Source organism: Triturus cristatus, chromosome 3_2, assembly GCF_964204655.1.
Source record: "Triturus cristatus chromosome 3_2, aTriCri1.1, whole genome shotgun sequence".
In the NCBI taxonomy this organism is placed as follows: Eukaryota; Metazoa; Chordata; class Amphibia; order Caudata; family Salamandridae; genus Triturus; species Triturus cristatus.
Window position 1 is genome coordinate 1,172,795,720 of NC_140584.1, and position 16,232 is coordinate 1,172,811,951.

The window sequence follows — 16,232 nt, forward strand, 5'->3', positions numbered from 1 at the left end:
CCCCCTACTGTGCAGACAATCACTCCCTACCTTGTCCCTGCAGTGGAAGTCTGTGACATACAAAGCAGTTCCTACTTGACACCGAGGTTTCCTAAGCCAGGATCAGCCGGGGCTGGCGGCTCAGCGGACTCGTGCATCCACTCCCGGGCCGGCTCGCAGTGTCGGCCATAACCTGAAGTGACAGATCCTCTGAATCATTCAGACATTTTCCCACTTCCCGGTGATGGGCCCGGCCATGCGTGCAGCGCCTCATGAATTATTTGCGCCCCAGACACTTATCCATGTGCTAGCGCTTGCCCTGGCTGCCTGGCCCTCAGGGAGCACATCGCAGAGCTTCACACCCGCCCTCCATCTGTGAGGGACCCGCGTCAGTGGACTGCCCTGGTCGACCTACGACCGCATCCCTCGACGCTCCTCACCCAAGGGCTGCAGGCAGCTGCACCCGCACGGATGACCAAAAGAGGGCGCCAGACCGCAACATGCAGCCTCAAAAATGTCCTTGTTAGGAGACCGACAGACGCCAACCGGCAAAATACAATTTGGCTGGGTCTCTAAACCTTCTTCTAGCAAGGGTGATGCCCCACGTCAAGATCAGCCCCTCCACCTCCGTAGCAGGCATCGGTCGTGGGGCGTGTGACCCTGAAGGTCAACATGTCATTGCCAGTCAGGTCACAGAGAACACTAAACCAGGTCATCACCTTAGTGACAAGTGGCTGCAGGACCCACGCAGTCCAGCTCCCTACGAACCGCGCCGGCTCTGGTGGCTTAGTGGACTAGTGCTTCTACTGCAGGGGCCCGTGTTCGACCAGGTTCACATCTCAGCGGGGTATACTCAGCCTTTCATCCTTCTGAGGTCGATAAAATGACAACCACGGAGTTGGGTAACAACAAACATCTGTTATTCTGCGCCTTGGGTGATACGTGCGATTTACAAATGCACGTTATGTTGGCGCTTACAACACCGTTCCGTCATCCTCCTCACCATATTCCGGCCTTCTACAAAGAGGTGATGAACACCCTTCAGAGAGGGGTGCGGGCCCTTGTCAGGGGTAATGCAGGACGGGCCTTTCGGGCACCATGGCATTGAATATTTTGCTTGCATACTTCTGTATTTCTGTGTTCTAATCCCAGACATCTTTTATTGTCTGACAAGTTATGTGTCTAGATTTTAAAGAAATTGCCGTTGTATGCTGGTTCTGGAACACTCCATTAACAATACCACCTCTCACACTGGCCATGCCCAGTTAGTACAACCCATTCTATACCCACTGAACCTTTGCCCCTGCCCTACCATGCACAGCCCCTTTCTTTGGGCACAGTTCTAGTCAGATGCCACATGAGAGGCGGGCTGTCACCCACTGCCCGCATCCCAGCTTTTCGGCTGACTGAATGAGAGCTACTGTGGGAGAAGATGGCGTGCCCCAAAGGATGCCCAATTCAGGCATCTATTGGGCATCAGGGCTGTGCCAAAGGGTATCAAGGTGAGAGCTGGTCAAGCATGTGCTCGGCCTGGAAATGACCAACGCGAAATCAAAATGGCAGCCTAGATCGGGAAAAGTGTACCCCTAGCTTTAAAAGCCACCGACGAGCGAGATGAAGGGCAATTTCTGGTCCTGCTCAGTGAAACGTTTTGATCAAAACCATCATGCAAGCAAGGACAACATGTAGGACCTTTGAAGAACAAATTAAGATCATTCTGTAAAAAAGGAGAGCAGAAAATGTCCTGGGAAGATAAGAAATGAAATGGAAAATCTAGCTGAAGACGACAAATGGAAATGTTTAGAAGATTTCCTAGACAGACTGAAATGCCAAGATTGTGATGTTCAAGGACTGGCGCTTGACAACAACCACAGAAGGAGCTAAAGACAGAAGGCGGGCACCCTGTGCCAGTGAAGGGGCTGAACAAGGAAGGGTGGCAGAAACACCCCAAAACAGTCACCACCGGAAAGGAGAATTGATATGGTGACAGTCTAAGAAATACTCTACTGCTGGAAGGAACAAGTGTCACGTCAGCCCCAGAGTCCATGAAGGAAAGGGTGGTCACAGAAAGAGTGATCTCAGAGGTCTTGAAAATACAAGCCTCTGAATGGCTGAAATGCAAAGCCAGGGCCAGAACAGGATCCTTGATGGACTGTTTGTTTTTAAGTTGAAAAGTGAGTTTATTGAAAACATAATACAGCATAAGAATATGAAACAAAATAGTACAAATAATTATGCAAAGAATAACACATAACTAAGCAATTTGTCTGTGAAAAAAAAACTATAAATGGTCTGAAATAAGAAAAATTTGGTTGTACAAGCCGTAGAAGAACAAGTGTATTACATATAAATATACAAATATAGCTATATTAACAAACATCATAATTAATTATATTAAATGAAAATAAAAGGAAAGTCAGAGGAGTTGAGGGACTTCTTGATGGGCAGGTGTACATGCAAAGGAACGTTGTGCACTATCATCTAAGAACTGTGTAACAGGAGACCACAAGCTCGGATGTTTCAGGGCTATAGACAAGGGAGAAATGTAACTTGTGTCCAATCTATGATTATAGCAAATTGCGTACCACCATGCCTGAAAAGATAAGTTAGAAAAGACTTTCCAATTCCTGGTGATCTGTTGAAAAGCAGCTGCCAACATTGAATCCAAAATACGTGTGTTAAGTGAGAGTGAGTGCCAAGCTTCAGATAGACTGCCTAGAAAAACGTTCGCGAGAGGAAAGGGAACTGTAGTGTGAACATTCAGTTAACCTGAACCCAGATCTGTGACCAGAAACAAAATACTGAAGGGCAGGTAAAAAGAAGATGTTTTAAATCTTCGCGTGCCAAAGAGCATGTCCAGCATGTGTCAGAAGTAGCCAGATTTATTTTGTGCAAAAGTGAAGGGGTCAGTAAGAGTCTATTATATATACAGAAATGGGACTGCGTGCTGTTTGTCGCTCTAGAGAAGATCCTGATTTTGGACCAAATTTTTGTCCAGAGAGGGATTGACCAATTAACCTTCAGATCAGATCCCCAAGATAATCCTACATTTGTTTTGTGTCTATTAAATTCCGAAGAGAGTAAATAGGAGTAAATGATGGATGCTCTGGGAGAAGTATGCAACAGAGCAGGGAGGGGAGGATGTCAAAGAAAGAAAAAGTTGATAAGCACTACAAAGGGCGTTATGTAATATTCTATATTTGTTCTCAAACAAAGAGGGAAGATTAAATTGATGACATACTTGAAAAATGGATATAAAAGTACTGTGTGTAAATAGTTGGTGTATCCCATTTAAGCCTTTGTTTCTCCAGGACTTCCAATACATGGGTTTATTGTTCACTAAAAAAAGCCTTACTATGCCAAATGGTAGTACTAACAAAGGTATCAATGTCTGTGGAAGTATTATGAAGAATGGAATCTAGTAATTTACAGGAATGCTTAACAATAGGTGTAGAGAGAGATTGTGGCTTGCGAGTGTAGGATAAATATTCTTGGGAAGAGAAGGGGAGGAGGAAAGTCTTTCCCACTTCAACCCATAATGGGAATACCGATGGGGAAGCGGAGAACCACCTAGAAGATTGACCCAATAATAATGCCTTATATTTAGAAAAATCTAGGAATTTTATCCCACCCTCTGATTTTGGGTGAGTCAATTTAAGTAAGGACATGCAAGAATTTTTATGATTCCAGAGGAACGAAAGGAGGATAAAATTAATCTTCCGAAAGTACTTAAGGGGTATGGACTTGATGGACTTCTTAACAAAGGCATTGTTTGTGATTCCCAGAGCTGGGCTCCTACAGGTACAATCCTTATGTTCTTTTCTCTCCTCAGAGTTCAAGATCGTATTCTGTGGAATGAAAACAATCATTGTCAAACAGAGTCAGGGCAGAGACCACCCATTTACCAACAGCTAGGAAAAACCAAGAAATGAAGAAAACCACAAAGACGAGACACAACCTTGACTTTACAGGAGAACAGAGCAGTTCCTCTAACAGCCGTGGTGCCACGCCCTTCAGTCCCTGAACCAATGTTGTGCCCGTGGAGAATCCCTATGAAGGAGCCAAAATTCATGACCAAGGGTCCCAGCAGAGAAGTGAGGAGCTACCCTGCACCTCTGTAAATCGTCACCCTGTTCCCCGCTGCTCGGAGCTCCCTTACCAGGCGCCACCTTCACCCTGGTCGTATACTCTAACCCCATTGCCATCTACTTCCTCAGCATGCACGTCCATAATGCTCTGATACCTTGCCTCCTCGTTTATCAGAACCTCAATGCACTGTACGTTGACACCCAATGGGAGGTCACACTAGCCTCCTACCTTCCTTAGCTGCCTTTCTCTGTTCCTTGACACCATGGCTCCTCCAGTCTCCAAGAGCACACTGACCTTTGCCCTTTCAAGCAGGCCCAATGCTTTGCATACTGTGACTGTCACCATATCATAGTCATCCAGTACTAGCTTCACTGCCTACCTGTAGCGAGAAGGGAAATGTTCAAGGCGCTCTGTATTGCCCACAGAACCTCCCAAGGAAAAGAAACTGCTATACCTACAACTTAACCACTTTACCATGAGCAGTCTGTAGGAGGCACTGCTTTCTCTGTACAAGCCGCCAAGCTCTGGAACTCACTGCCAGCCAGCATTACAATCACCCAGGAGCGAATACACTTCCGAAGTCAGTTGAAAACACGGCTATCTGCTAAATAACTGAACCACCTGCATCCAGACAACAGAGCCCAGAAAACAGTTGCACCCTCAGGCAGAATCCGCAGCTTACTATCTACAAATTACAAACAGCTCAACCAGTAACTCCTTTTGATATGCAGGTATGCTAAGAAGGGCTGACTGATGGTTTGCCGTGGTATTATATAGTTACGTACTTCCAAATAAAACAGTTGTGGCCCATAATAATACTAAAACCATAATACACAGTAGTCAGCAGCAAATTTTAATGTCTGCATCTTAAATTCACTTATCAAGTATCTGCTATGAGGGTCGCCCATCACCAGCACTGTACAGCCAAATAAACAGCCATCACCCAATGAACAGGCGCAGAATTACTGACGAGATCTATCACACACTGCTGGACAATTTTGGAGGACTTCAATATAGTCCACCATTGCAAGCTCCAAATATCTATACATTGAGTACTTCTTTATGTCTCAAAGGCACTCAGATATGAGGGGATAATAGAATGCCCATCCCAACAGATCCCCCACTGCTCTCTCCCTCGAGACATGCCGGCTCAGGACTATAACTGCACACAAACTCTCAGGTTGGTGAACCCGGTGCAGCATGCAGCGAAGCAGAAACACCATAAAGAGACCTGCAGAGCTGTTCAAAGCTACCATCGTACTGAACCCCATAAGCTGTGCGTCTACCTCTCACACTTTATCTTCCATCAAACGCCTACGCGCTGAGTCCCATAACAAGATAACGGCACCTCGTGGTCTAAAACCACGGCATGGAGACACTTCCTACATAGGATCAAAACAAAGACAACCTCCTTCACCCACACATCCTACACGGTGCAGCCTGCTACCCACTTAGGTGAGCGCTTAGCTTCCTACATAGTGGTATTGAGTGCTATTTAAATGCTGCAATACAATACAATAGTCCTGGTCGCACTGCTCACTTAGTCCTCCCCTCTCTCACAGTCCCATTGGTCTGTACCCTGACTTCACCCCCTGCCCCACCCCCCCCCCGCATCCCCATATTCCAGTCTCATTGCACTGCGCGCTGTCACCATACCCCCACCCCCACTCCCTGAGACCCATTGCCCTGTGCCCCGTCACACTAGCTCACCCTCTCCCTGAGGCACCTTTCACCAGGGCCCTGGTGAACTGCGCCCTACCGCCCTGTACCGGCGCACCCCGTCTCCTTGCACGAGAAGTGCACAAGATCACATCCACTGGAGGCGGCAGACACCGAATATGTGACTCAAAGCGCTCATGGCGCTGATTCCTCAGATATTCGGTTACGCATTTTGGGGCTGAAGGCAGCTCTTTTGAACCTTACACTTTGGAACAGTTTAAAGTCAAACAAAGCACACGCACGTGCCCACAGAGGCACAGCCCCGCCCTCTCCAAGCACACCTTGCTGACGTGTGCACACCTGCAGACTCCCACATATCAGCACAAACTTCATATTATCGAGGACGGCGTTAAAAAGGATCGCCGGATTAGCGCAGAAAACTGCCGCTAAAGCGGCGATAATGGGCTTGATAATATGCCCTTGAGAATTCCAATGTTATGGTGTCAACATGGGCTTCTATTGGAATTCTCCAGGGCATATTATCAAGCCCATTATCGCCGGTTTAGCGGCAGTTTTCTGTCGCTAAACCTGCGATAATTTTAACGCCGTGCTTGATAATATGCCCCTTCATTTGCAAAGACAAAGCCTCACACAGAGGCAAACTCAGGCATGAACAAACCGAAATGAATAAGCACTCACATACAGCACACCTAATACATGCGCGAGCCCGCGCGCACACACACACAAAGCAAAGCTCATGCGTGCGCCCACACACAGTGGGGCACTAACAATGTTCAAGATCCGCAGACATGCAGGCACAGCAATGAATATGTACCCAAGCTCCCACACACAGACACACGCTCTGCTCAACCTAACGCACACACAGATACAATCAGACACAGAGACATATGCACACATATCAACATACGTTTAATTTACACAACACAAGGGTGATGGACTCAGCGCAAGTACACAGGGACATACTGTAAACCACTGACAGGCACGCACACACAGGAACAACTAAGCAACACGCTGTACTGCTCACAAAAATGAATACCGTTCCACATGCAGTAGATCAGATCTGCAAACACGAACACCATTCAAATCAATGCGCAAGGACGCAGTAAGCACAAATGGACACAGTGCATCGTGCAGGCGTGCAACACGCACAGATGAGCGTGCACGCAGCGACTGAGGCCTACGTCTGCACAGGTGTGCACAAAGAAAGATAAAGAAACACATACAACCTGGTGTGCATGGACAAACATCGGACTCCTGACAGACACCGTGCCACACTAACAGTAGTTTACACTCAGACATATACACATACATACACGCAAACACAGCTGAAGGGACGCACTCAGTTCCACACTCGGAGGTATGCACTCACAGCTAATAAACATCACTCACCCAAACAAACATCGGAACACCAACACACATGGCCACACCCCCACAGGCATGCACAAGGAGACAGACAAAGACACGCACGCACACACAAATGCAGACTTAATGCATGCAAATCCATAGTGAAGCTTACATGTAAACACTCCCACACAGACATGCCCACACAAGACGTACACTTCAAAACGGTATCGTGCAAGTGGAAACACACAATAACAGTGCATGCAAATACGATGAACAAGCACAACTCGGAATTCATGTAAAGTTGCGTATGCTCGCAAAGACGCACGCGAACCCTTGAAAATGCACCACGTATACATTGGCACATACAAACACTTTTGACTGTAGCCACAACATATAGACACCTTCAGTGGACACTTTACACAAGTCCATATTTAAGATGCACCGTGACATCAGACAACACAAAAAACAACAGTAAAACAGCCCCACCCGCCCCCACACACCCCAGGTGAAGTCTGCCGTGCGTTTGCTGTCAGCAGGTAATCACCGCAAGAGCAAAACAAAGGTGTGGGGTTTTTATTTAGAAAGAAGGATTGTGTTGGTGTGTTGTGAAAGTCACCCCAGACAAGTCCTGGGATGTGGGGAAATGTTTGGCTCGGGTCCAGCCCGGGGCGGGTTCACCTACAGTTTAATTAGCACGCGGGCCGGGCGCGAGGGCGTGCGTGGAGGGCTTGGGAGGGCGTGCTGGGGCCGGTCGGCTTTGCAGATGCAGAAGCAAAGGAAGCTCGTGCCTGCCTCCCAGCAGGTCACAGTGGGTCTCATGGGCATCACCTCCTCCAGGGCCACCTTGGGCCTAACACGAGCCATGCGACTTCCGGTCCCAGGACACTGCTTTGCACGTGCTCCAGAGCCGAGCCTCGAGAGAACAGACCATGCATACAAGGAAGCCAACAAAGAGCTCTGGGCTCAAACAAGTCCTCAAACCGTTCAGTTTGTTGTTAATAATACAACTGCTAAACCACCCCAAAGGCAATGCTTTGTGAAGGGAGGGTGAGGGTCCATGCCACACCTCTTCGGAGTCATTCTCACAATGATATCAAGCTACCAAGGCACGTAGGCCAGACAATCCTGCTGTGATCGGTAGTAGAAGAAGGATACTTTGATCAGCCGAAAAGCACGGCAACCCTTCAATGGTTGGTAGAAAGAGAGCGCACCTAGACTGCGATTGGTTGTAAGCCATAGGAAGAGAGCCATGGTTGGTTGGCAGGTCTGAAAACCTTGCTGTGTTTTATAAGTGGATTATAGCTATGGTATCATTGGACGGGCAGCAGTCTTCATCATGGACAGGCCATGAGAAGAGGGTGGATGCTTTTGATAGGATCCCTCTGATCTATTGGGCGTGGGGCGCTGCCACCTTATTCTATAAGGTGGAGGAGACGCTTGAGTAGTGACTCAAGCAGTGGTACCATTGCTGTTTGCATGCTTGGTGGTTGTATGGTATTACATACTCCCTCAGGGTGGCCTCGCGTTGTGCTTCATCCTACTAAGAGCATGAACCTTCTATGGTGAGCGCCCAGAAGAAGGGAGCCACTGGATCTCTGGTCCGCAGTGAGCACTGCCCCCCCCCCACCATTAACCTATTAATTGCTTCATTCGGACCACAAAAAGGTGAGAAAGTGTGTCTAATTGGTTGGGGCATGCACATTTGTTCTTTGAATATAGTGATTGGTTGGCATGCATGACACATGAAGTTATCAAACAGCAAGCATGCCTTGTATACAGCACTTTCATCAACCCACAGACCGGATCACATTAAATACAATAATATTCTAGGGTGGCAAAAACATGATTTTTGTGGCATTGTAGCACATTACATAATCTAATTAACCCTCCTGTTGATGTTTTTTTGGAGGTGTGCCTTCATGATAGGATAGGCCGGGAGGCAACTGTGATTGCTAGAGAGGCATAATTACTCAGATGTGATTGAATTTGCAAAATTGCAAACATGCTGTGACTTGTCAGAGGCATATTAACCATGCCGTCATTGATTTAGGGCTATGGAAACCATGCTGTCATCAGTAGGCGGTCAGAGTCATGTTGTGATTGGCTGGGAACGTTGGCTACCTTACTTTGATTGTGTGAAAGGATTGGTAACCAAGCGAGCACTGATTGTCAAACATAACAAGAATGCTGGAATCGGTTGGCAGTATGGCATCTCTGAGGCAGAGAAGATGGATAAGAATAGGCGAGGTGGCATCAACACGCCCACCAATGCTTGTCCTTTTCCGAGTGGACGGAAGTAGCATGTCAACTAGCTAGGACAATGCCTTGGAAAAGAGATCTAACCAACAAATCGCCTTCCATATTCCTCCCGACAGCCTCTTCACAGCATCCATGCAAACGCAGTCTACCAGTCCTCAAGCTAACCAAAGAGAGAAATCGTTACCTGACTATGGTTAGTTCTGCCTATTTGTAACAAAATTGACCACATCAGTAACGTATAACAGATGCCAAATGAACTGTGGATAATTTCATGGAATCGGTCAATCAAAAAGGATTCTCTGAGACGTGTTTTCATAAACTGACTCCAGCAATGGCAGACAAAAGATCTCAAAGGAGCTTTGGTTCGCACAGGAGACCCAATCCACAAAGCCCAGGTTTTCAAAGTACACAATGTACTCCTGTGCCACTCCTGCTGTATTTGGAGCAAGATTACAGCTTCAATGCATCCACAAAGGGTCATAGGAGTACTTTCAAAAGTCTTCAGTAGTTGTTGATGTCCTTCAGTTCTCTTATGTGTATCATTTTCGTGTGCAGGTATTTCACCAGGGTGATGTGTCGCATACACATATATCATGGAAATACAATTTGATAATGACATTTTTTCAAGCTTCTCCAAAGGAAAAAAGCTTTTCCCTCTGGAGAAAACCATTTTCTAGATCCTGAGTAGATAAACGACGTTCCCTTCGCATTCACAACCTTTCATATTGCACATTGACAGAAGCAGATGTGCGTGCATTTCCAGGTGCCAGACTACCTAAAAGAGGTATATTAATGCCTGGGAGCACACAAGTCTGAGGATGAGCAGCAACTTTGGCAGGTACACCTACAAACTCTAATTTGTACATTTAAAAGCCCACCATCGGATGACATTTTCTGCCTCGGTATATGCACTTACTTTGCATACAAATCTACAAATCCTGATTGTGTGAAAGAGGATTTGGAATTTAGGAGTGCTGTTTTACCATTGTGTCCTACTAAGTTCACCTGAGATGCTTTCTGAATTGGGCTGCGAGTGGTTTACTGCAATAGCAGAACCAGGGTGTGTGGGGCCCCAAGGTATGACATGCTTGGTGTCGCTTTCTTTCACTGAGTGAATGTCAGTGTCAGCGGCACACTCACTCTATTGCGGTGAAGCCTGTGGCACCAGTGGAGCACCTGCATTCAATTTCTTTAGGTGCCGTCCACTGGATTCCTCAATTAAAGCCCCTTCAGGGTGTTGCAAGTCATTTCTCCCACGAGTACTGATTGTGGTTTTTGCTGCTTCCCTTCTTCTACCCTCTAAATACTCTAGTGTTACCACCAGGCACACTCTCTCTTTTCAGATCAAGAATGTAAGCTTTTATTTTTACTCTAGGACTCTTTTCAAATCAAACCTAATATTGTAATATGAACACTCAGTTTTTTTCTGTTTTTAGAGTATCTAGAGTGAAATTCTTCTGGAGACTTCTCTTCCTTTAATGTTGATTGAATCGCTGCCAAGATACCTGTATCGATCTTAGTTTGAGATCGCCTCACAGCTGTCACTCTTTGAAGTGTGCACAGACGTTCATGCAGCCATATACGCCGCACAGTTCCAATTAGCTTGAATTACTTCTCTGTTCTGTGCCATGGTCTGCTGCACTTGGCCCTAAGAAAGCTTATCCTGGAAGATACCGAAGGAGCCATTCCATGTACATTTTGTACTTTAACTTACATTTTACAGATATCTGAAATGGTGCAACACTCTTGTACTCTTTGGCATATCTGATAGTTTGAGTCAAGCCTCAGAAGTCACAAAACCTACCAGTTGAGGAAACCGCACAATGTTAACCTCATTAAAAGAAAGTACATGCATAGAAAATGTCCACTTCCAGAGCCATAATGGTACATGGACAAGAGGAACCAGAGATGCCCTTATTTGCATTGGGAATGCCGCATGCACATTAGGTACAACCCTTTAAAAATGTGCCTCGAAGGCTTTCTATCGGTGCATTCAACGTTGAATATTTAGCAACTTGAGGGCATATCAACAACAACCGGCGATAATTATCGCTGAGCGCACTTAGGGCTTGGATAATTATCGCCAGCTAGCGCCGATTTTTATCGCTGAGATAGCGTTCTATTAGCAACGCTTATCTCATCAGCGATAAAAATCCTAGCGCTAACTGGCTAACGTGAGATTATCTCTGGAAACCCAGCGATAATCTCACGTTAGCTAGTTGATAGGGACTCACAAACTTAGCCATGATATCCACCTTCCATAGGATATCATGGCTAAGTCAGTCCTGAAGCAGGCGTAAGGAAAGTAGCGATAACAGGGGTTATCGCTACTTTTCCTGACGCAATGCTTCATAGCGTTAGGCTTGCTGATAGGAGAAATGTCGCTTAGCGACATTTCTCCTGTCATACCAGGTCAGGAACGCCCACTTTGCATCTCATTAGAGATGCAAAGCTGGGCGTTAGGAATCCTGACACTAAAGCAAGGTTTCACGCGTTAGCGTGGCCTTGCTGATTAGGCGATAAAATTATCGCCGCTTTTCGGCCGCAAACGGCCACAAAAGCGGCGATAATTTTTTATCGCCTGCTTGTTGATATGCCCCATAGTTCTGTAATATCAAAGTGCTCTTTGTACACCTAGTGCAGCACAAACAGCTTTTCACTTATTACGCGTTGAACACGTTCACTTACACGTGTTCTGCTGAGGTATCACAGACATAGTTTGGAAACTATAGTAAAGACGGTTAAACTGTACATCTGAGTGAAAGGAACAGGAATGGAACACAAGTGCTTATTAATTGCTGCAGCATGGAACTCTTAACATAGGTAATGGGAGATGGATGCAGTATTTTATTTATTTGATTGAAACACAAGATTAGCACGTACAATGGAAGGAACAGGCACATTCACTAGATAAAGATGGCCGCGCTGTTTGCACAGTGACAAACTCTCATGATCTTGGCTGATTGCCAAGGGACTCAGCAAGAGCTAGAGAGGGGGGGAGGGCATCAGGCATATTGCGGATTACTGTGCATCCCTTGTGTAACAGGATTGATAATGTTGAGTCTAATGGCTGTATATTAAAACTGGATATTTACTTTCAACAAACCCTTTCAAGCAATCCATGCGTGCCATTAATAATGATAGCAAAGGATAAGCATTAGCTCCACAGACACTGAACCATACATGCCAACTGACATGATTCGAGCTGGAAACTCCCATTGTGTGAGGCGAAATATCTTAACTTTAGCAGTTTGTTGCCTGAAATTGCCTCTGTTTCAATAAAAGTCTGTGGGAAAATACTGTCTCCTGAGTTTTTTGTCAAAATGTCCCTCTTTCTCATTTCAGGCTATCGGGAGAGTGCCTATGCTTACGCCATCGCAGCTGCAGGGGTGGTCCATGCTGTGTCCAACGCCTGCTCCATGGGCAAGCTGAAGGCCTGTGGGTGTGATGAAAAGAGAAGAGGTGACGAAGAAGGGTTCCGGCTCAAGCTTCATCGGCTTCAGCTAGAAGCCATGAACCGGGGCAAGGGCATGGTACATGGTGTGCTGGAGGCCATGCCAGCCGACGTCCCGGGGCCACAAGAGACATGGGAGTGGGGCGGATGCAGCCCAGACGTGGAATATGGCGAGAGGTTTTCTAAAGACTTCCTGGACGCCAGGGAAATGTATCGAGACATCCATGCCAGAATGAGGCTACACAACAACCGAGTCGGCAGGCAGGTGAGTGTGGCGATGTCTGCTGTGTGGCAACTTCCGGGTTCACATTTTGGAAATCCTCATTTAATGCAGTGAATTCCGCATGATTTTGTTGTTCGAGTATTTCCCTCCAATGAATGCAACAGGTCAAACTTGGCAAATTTATCTTGGTCCAATTGTGGAGCTTTGGATGTCACAGCAAAACTCATGATTCCAATCCTGGGTAAAGTCCTGTTGATGCAGAGATTGGACTAATCGTCTACACTCTGAACTGGGCCCTGAGAGTCATTTTCAGTATTTTCTTCTCTGCTTCCTGCACATGGAAACAATCCATCCTCAAGAATCAGTAATTGTTTGCATAGCTTCTTATGAAACCATCTGAATGTTTTTGCTACTGGTTTTATTTAGCACATATCGAAACCATTGTTTTCAATGTATAGCTTTTCACTATTTTTATTCCGATAGTTTATTTAATCTGAAGGGCCCAGATCGACCACATTTTTGATGCTTAATTTTATGAGATGAAAAATGCTATTTTTCTCTATTTTTATTCAATATTAATAGTTTCCCCACCCCTCGCAGAGAAGACCCCAGTTTGAAAGGATGAGACCTTCTTGGATTGCATCTAACTTTGTTTTAATGTCTCTTACTTCTATCCTCTTGCACAATTCTCCACCACCAGTGTACACTGGTGTCCTCTGGGTTAGATATGCATTCTGATGCACTAGAGCCCAATGTTGTGATTTAGAGAAGGTTTTTGAACACTACAGCTGCGGCTTTACTTCTGACATCATTCCCAGCATGCATTGCAATTCTGGCTAAGAGGTCACGCTCTGCTGAAGGTGTAACAAATAACAAGGGTGTCTTGGCAGTTCGGCCCCCCTGTCTAGTCTGACCCAACTGCAGCAGGGGTTTCACCTGTGCAGGGTAAGAAAGGTTTGATTTGCCTCACGGAGGCTGGTGCTCCATGCCTGGTCTCAGGCTGGAACCCCATTTTCAAACACACAAAGGTGGTGAGAGAAATGGTTGAAATTTGTCTAACCACTGGCAATAGCTTGAGTAGCATTCCTTTCCATTGTTCCTTTGCTCACTATACCACCTCAGTTTGGACCCAGCCATATGTACATCCGCCTTGACCCTGCTCCTCATGGGAACAGTCCAGCCCGAGGTGCCAGGCCAGGTCCTCCTGGAACTGGAACACAAGCAGCCCAGGACCGGTTTTGTCCTCCTTAGGGCTCATCGTCCAGGTGTAAAAGGCTCCAATGGGACAGTGAGCACAGAACCATATCTGGGCATACAGTTGCTACCTAGGGTGGCACATCAAACACACAAAAGGGGATGCGAAGAATGCCTGCAATTTGTCTAACCACTGTCAGTCACACAGGTGGCATTCCAACCCATCATTCTTCTGCTCACCGCGCCACCTCAGTTTGGACCCAGCCATATGTAAATCAGTCTTGACCCTGCTCCTCACGGGAACAGTCCAGTCCAAACTGCCAGGTCAGGTCCTTCCTGATCCGGATCGGATCGTCCTGATAAGGGTTCGTCTGCCAGGGATACCCAGGCGGATGAGCCTGGGTTGCTTGTGTTCAGGTTCAGGGAGGACCTGGTCTGGCAGTTCAGGGAGGTCTGTTTCCATGAGGAGCAGGGTCAATGCTGATTTACATTTCGCTGGCTCCATGGCGTGAAAGAAGTGATTGACAGTGGTTAGACTTAGTGTGAGCATCATCCCATCACCTTTGTGTGTTTCAGGAACAAAGTTCTCTCAAATTTCTTAGGCTCATGCACAAGTAGCTCACCCACTCCAGATCTGTATTTTGCATTCTTGGATTTATACTCCTAAGTTTTTAATGCATTAAAAGGAAGGCAAATTCCAGAATGCAAAGAAAAAATACCTGTACTGAGTGAGCCCCTCACACATGGAAACTTGAGAGCTGCCCAGAAGAGTGCACAGCTGCCACACAGCACTGCATCTTCTAGTGAGAGAAGAGGCAGACTTTAGAACATACCGTCTCAAAATGACAGGCCTTTATTTCACCTCGAAACACATTTCACTTTCCCATTTGTACTGACTCTGGCCCAGCCCGACATGTCCCACAGCTTCAATTAATCTGTGTCTTAACAACATACTGCGCTCAGTGTCTCCAGCCTACTGCCATGAGGGGGATGCCAAACTGCAAGTCTCGAAGTGCAACACTTTGTGAGCAAAAAGGCAGGACACGTTGTCACAGCTGCAGTGCTTTAAATGGGCAGGTGCTGTCCGGTACTGAGCACCTGCACTTCTGTAATTTGGAATGGAGAGCACCTGCACTTTTCAGCACTGCTGCTATATGTTTAATAGGAGGGGAACAGCATTTCTTAGAAGCAGACAAATAGAGCCCGGACCTCCTAGGGTGCTCCCAGCCCCGCCCCCAAAAAACCCCACAATCAATACTTGATTCCATAAATGTGGGTACAAACGGCCATGCTTATTATATCACCATCACCCATAAACATGACAAATTGAAATTACTTATTTACACATTGCACAAATCCATATTCACACTTTTAATATTGGCAATCATAAACAATCTACCTAACCGACTGACTTCCTTATCTATAAGACATTCTATCGCTCCAGCAACAAGGGGCCCTCCAGCGCGCATATCCCAACTGAGAACCACGCAAGGCGCAACCCACCTGCGTCCTTCAGAGGTGAGCCCCAGTCCTCTGGTCCTTGTCTACCATTTTAGGGCCCACCCCTCTACCGCCAGGCTTACAAGGAGGCTCATAGGGAATACCCAGGAGCTGCTGCCCCATGCCCTAGCTTGTGACCTGGCGGCCTTGCCCCCCAACCGGTTTCCCCTTTCTCTCTGCGGAGAGCTTACCATCTCTCCCCCTCAGTGCTGGCGCCTAGGGAGTATGTAGGAGGACTCCCGTTAACCATGTGAGTCAATCTTCTGCGGCCTCTTTACCGCCTACACCTACCCAAATACCTAATCTCAGGGACTGGTGGGTGGGAGATTCTAGAGAGAGAACGAAGTCTGGAGCCTGTTCCAGCATTAATAGGCTCCAGCTCCTCCCCCTCCCAGCGCCGGTCCCAGCCGGAACTACATCACAAGGTGACCCGGAAGGACTTCCTACTTGCCGGTCGCCAATCGGGCTACCCCGGCATGCAAGGTGGGCGTGGCCGGAATCCCAGGTGGC

At 46.8% G+C, this 16,232-nt stretch overlaps 1 protein-coding gene across 3 annotated transcripts in view; it reads left to right on the plus strand.

Annotated features, from left to right (window-relative positions):
* WNT10A (Wnt family member 10A) overlaps window positions 1–16,232 on the plus strand; it is a 149,910-nt gene that overhangs the window by 92,030 nt on the left and 41,648 nt on the right. For all 3 annotated transcript variants that reach the window (XM_085650059.1, XM_085650057.1, XM_085650058.1), the window contains exon 3: window positions 12,697–13,070. In XM_085650059.1, the coding sequence (XP_085506185.1) occupies window positions 12,697–13,070 (374 nt within the window). The remainder of the gene's footprint in view (window positions 1–12,696; window positions 13,071–16,232) is intronic.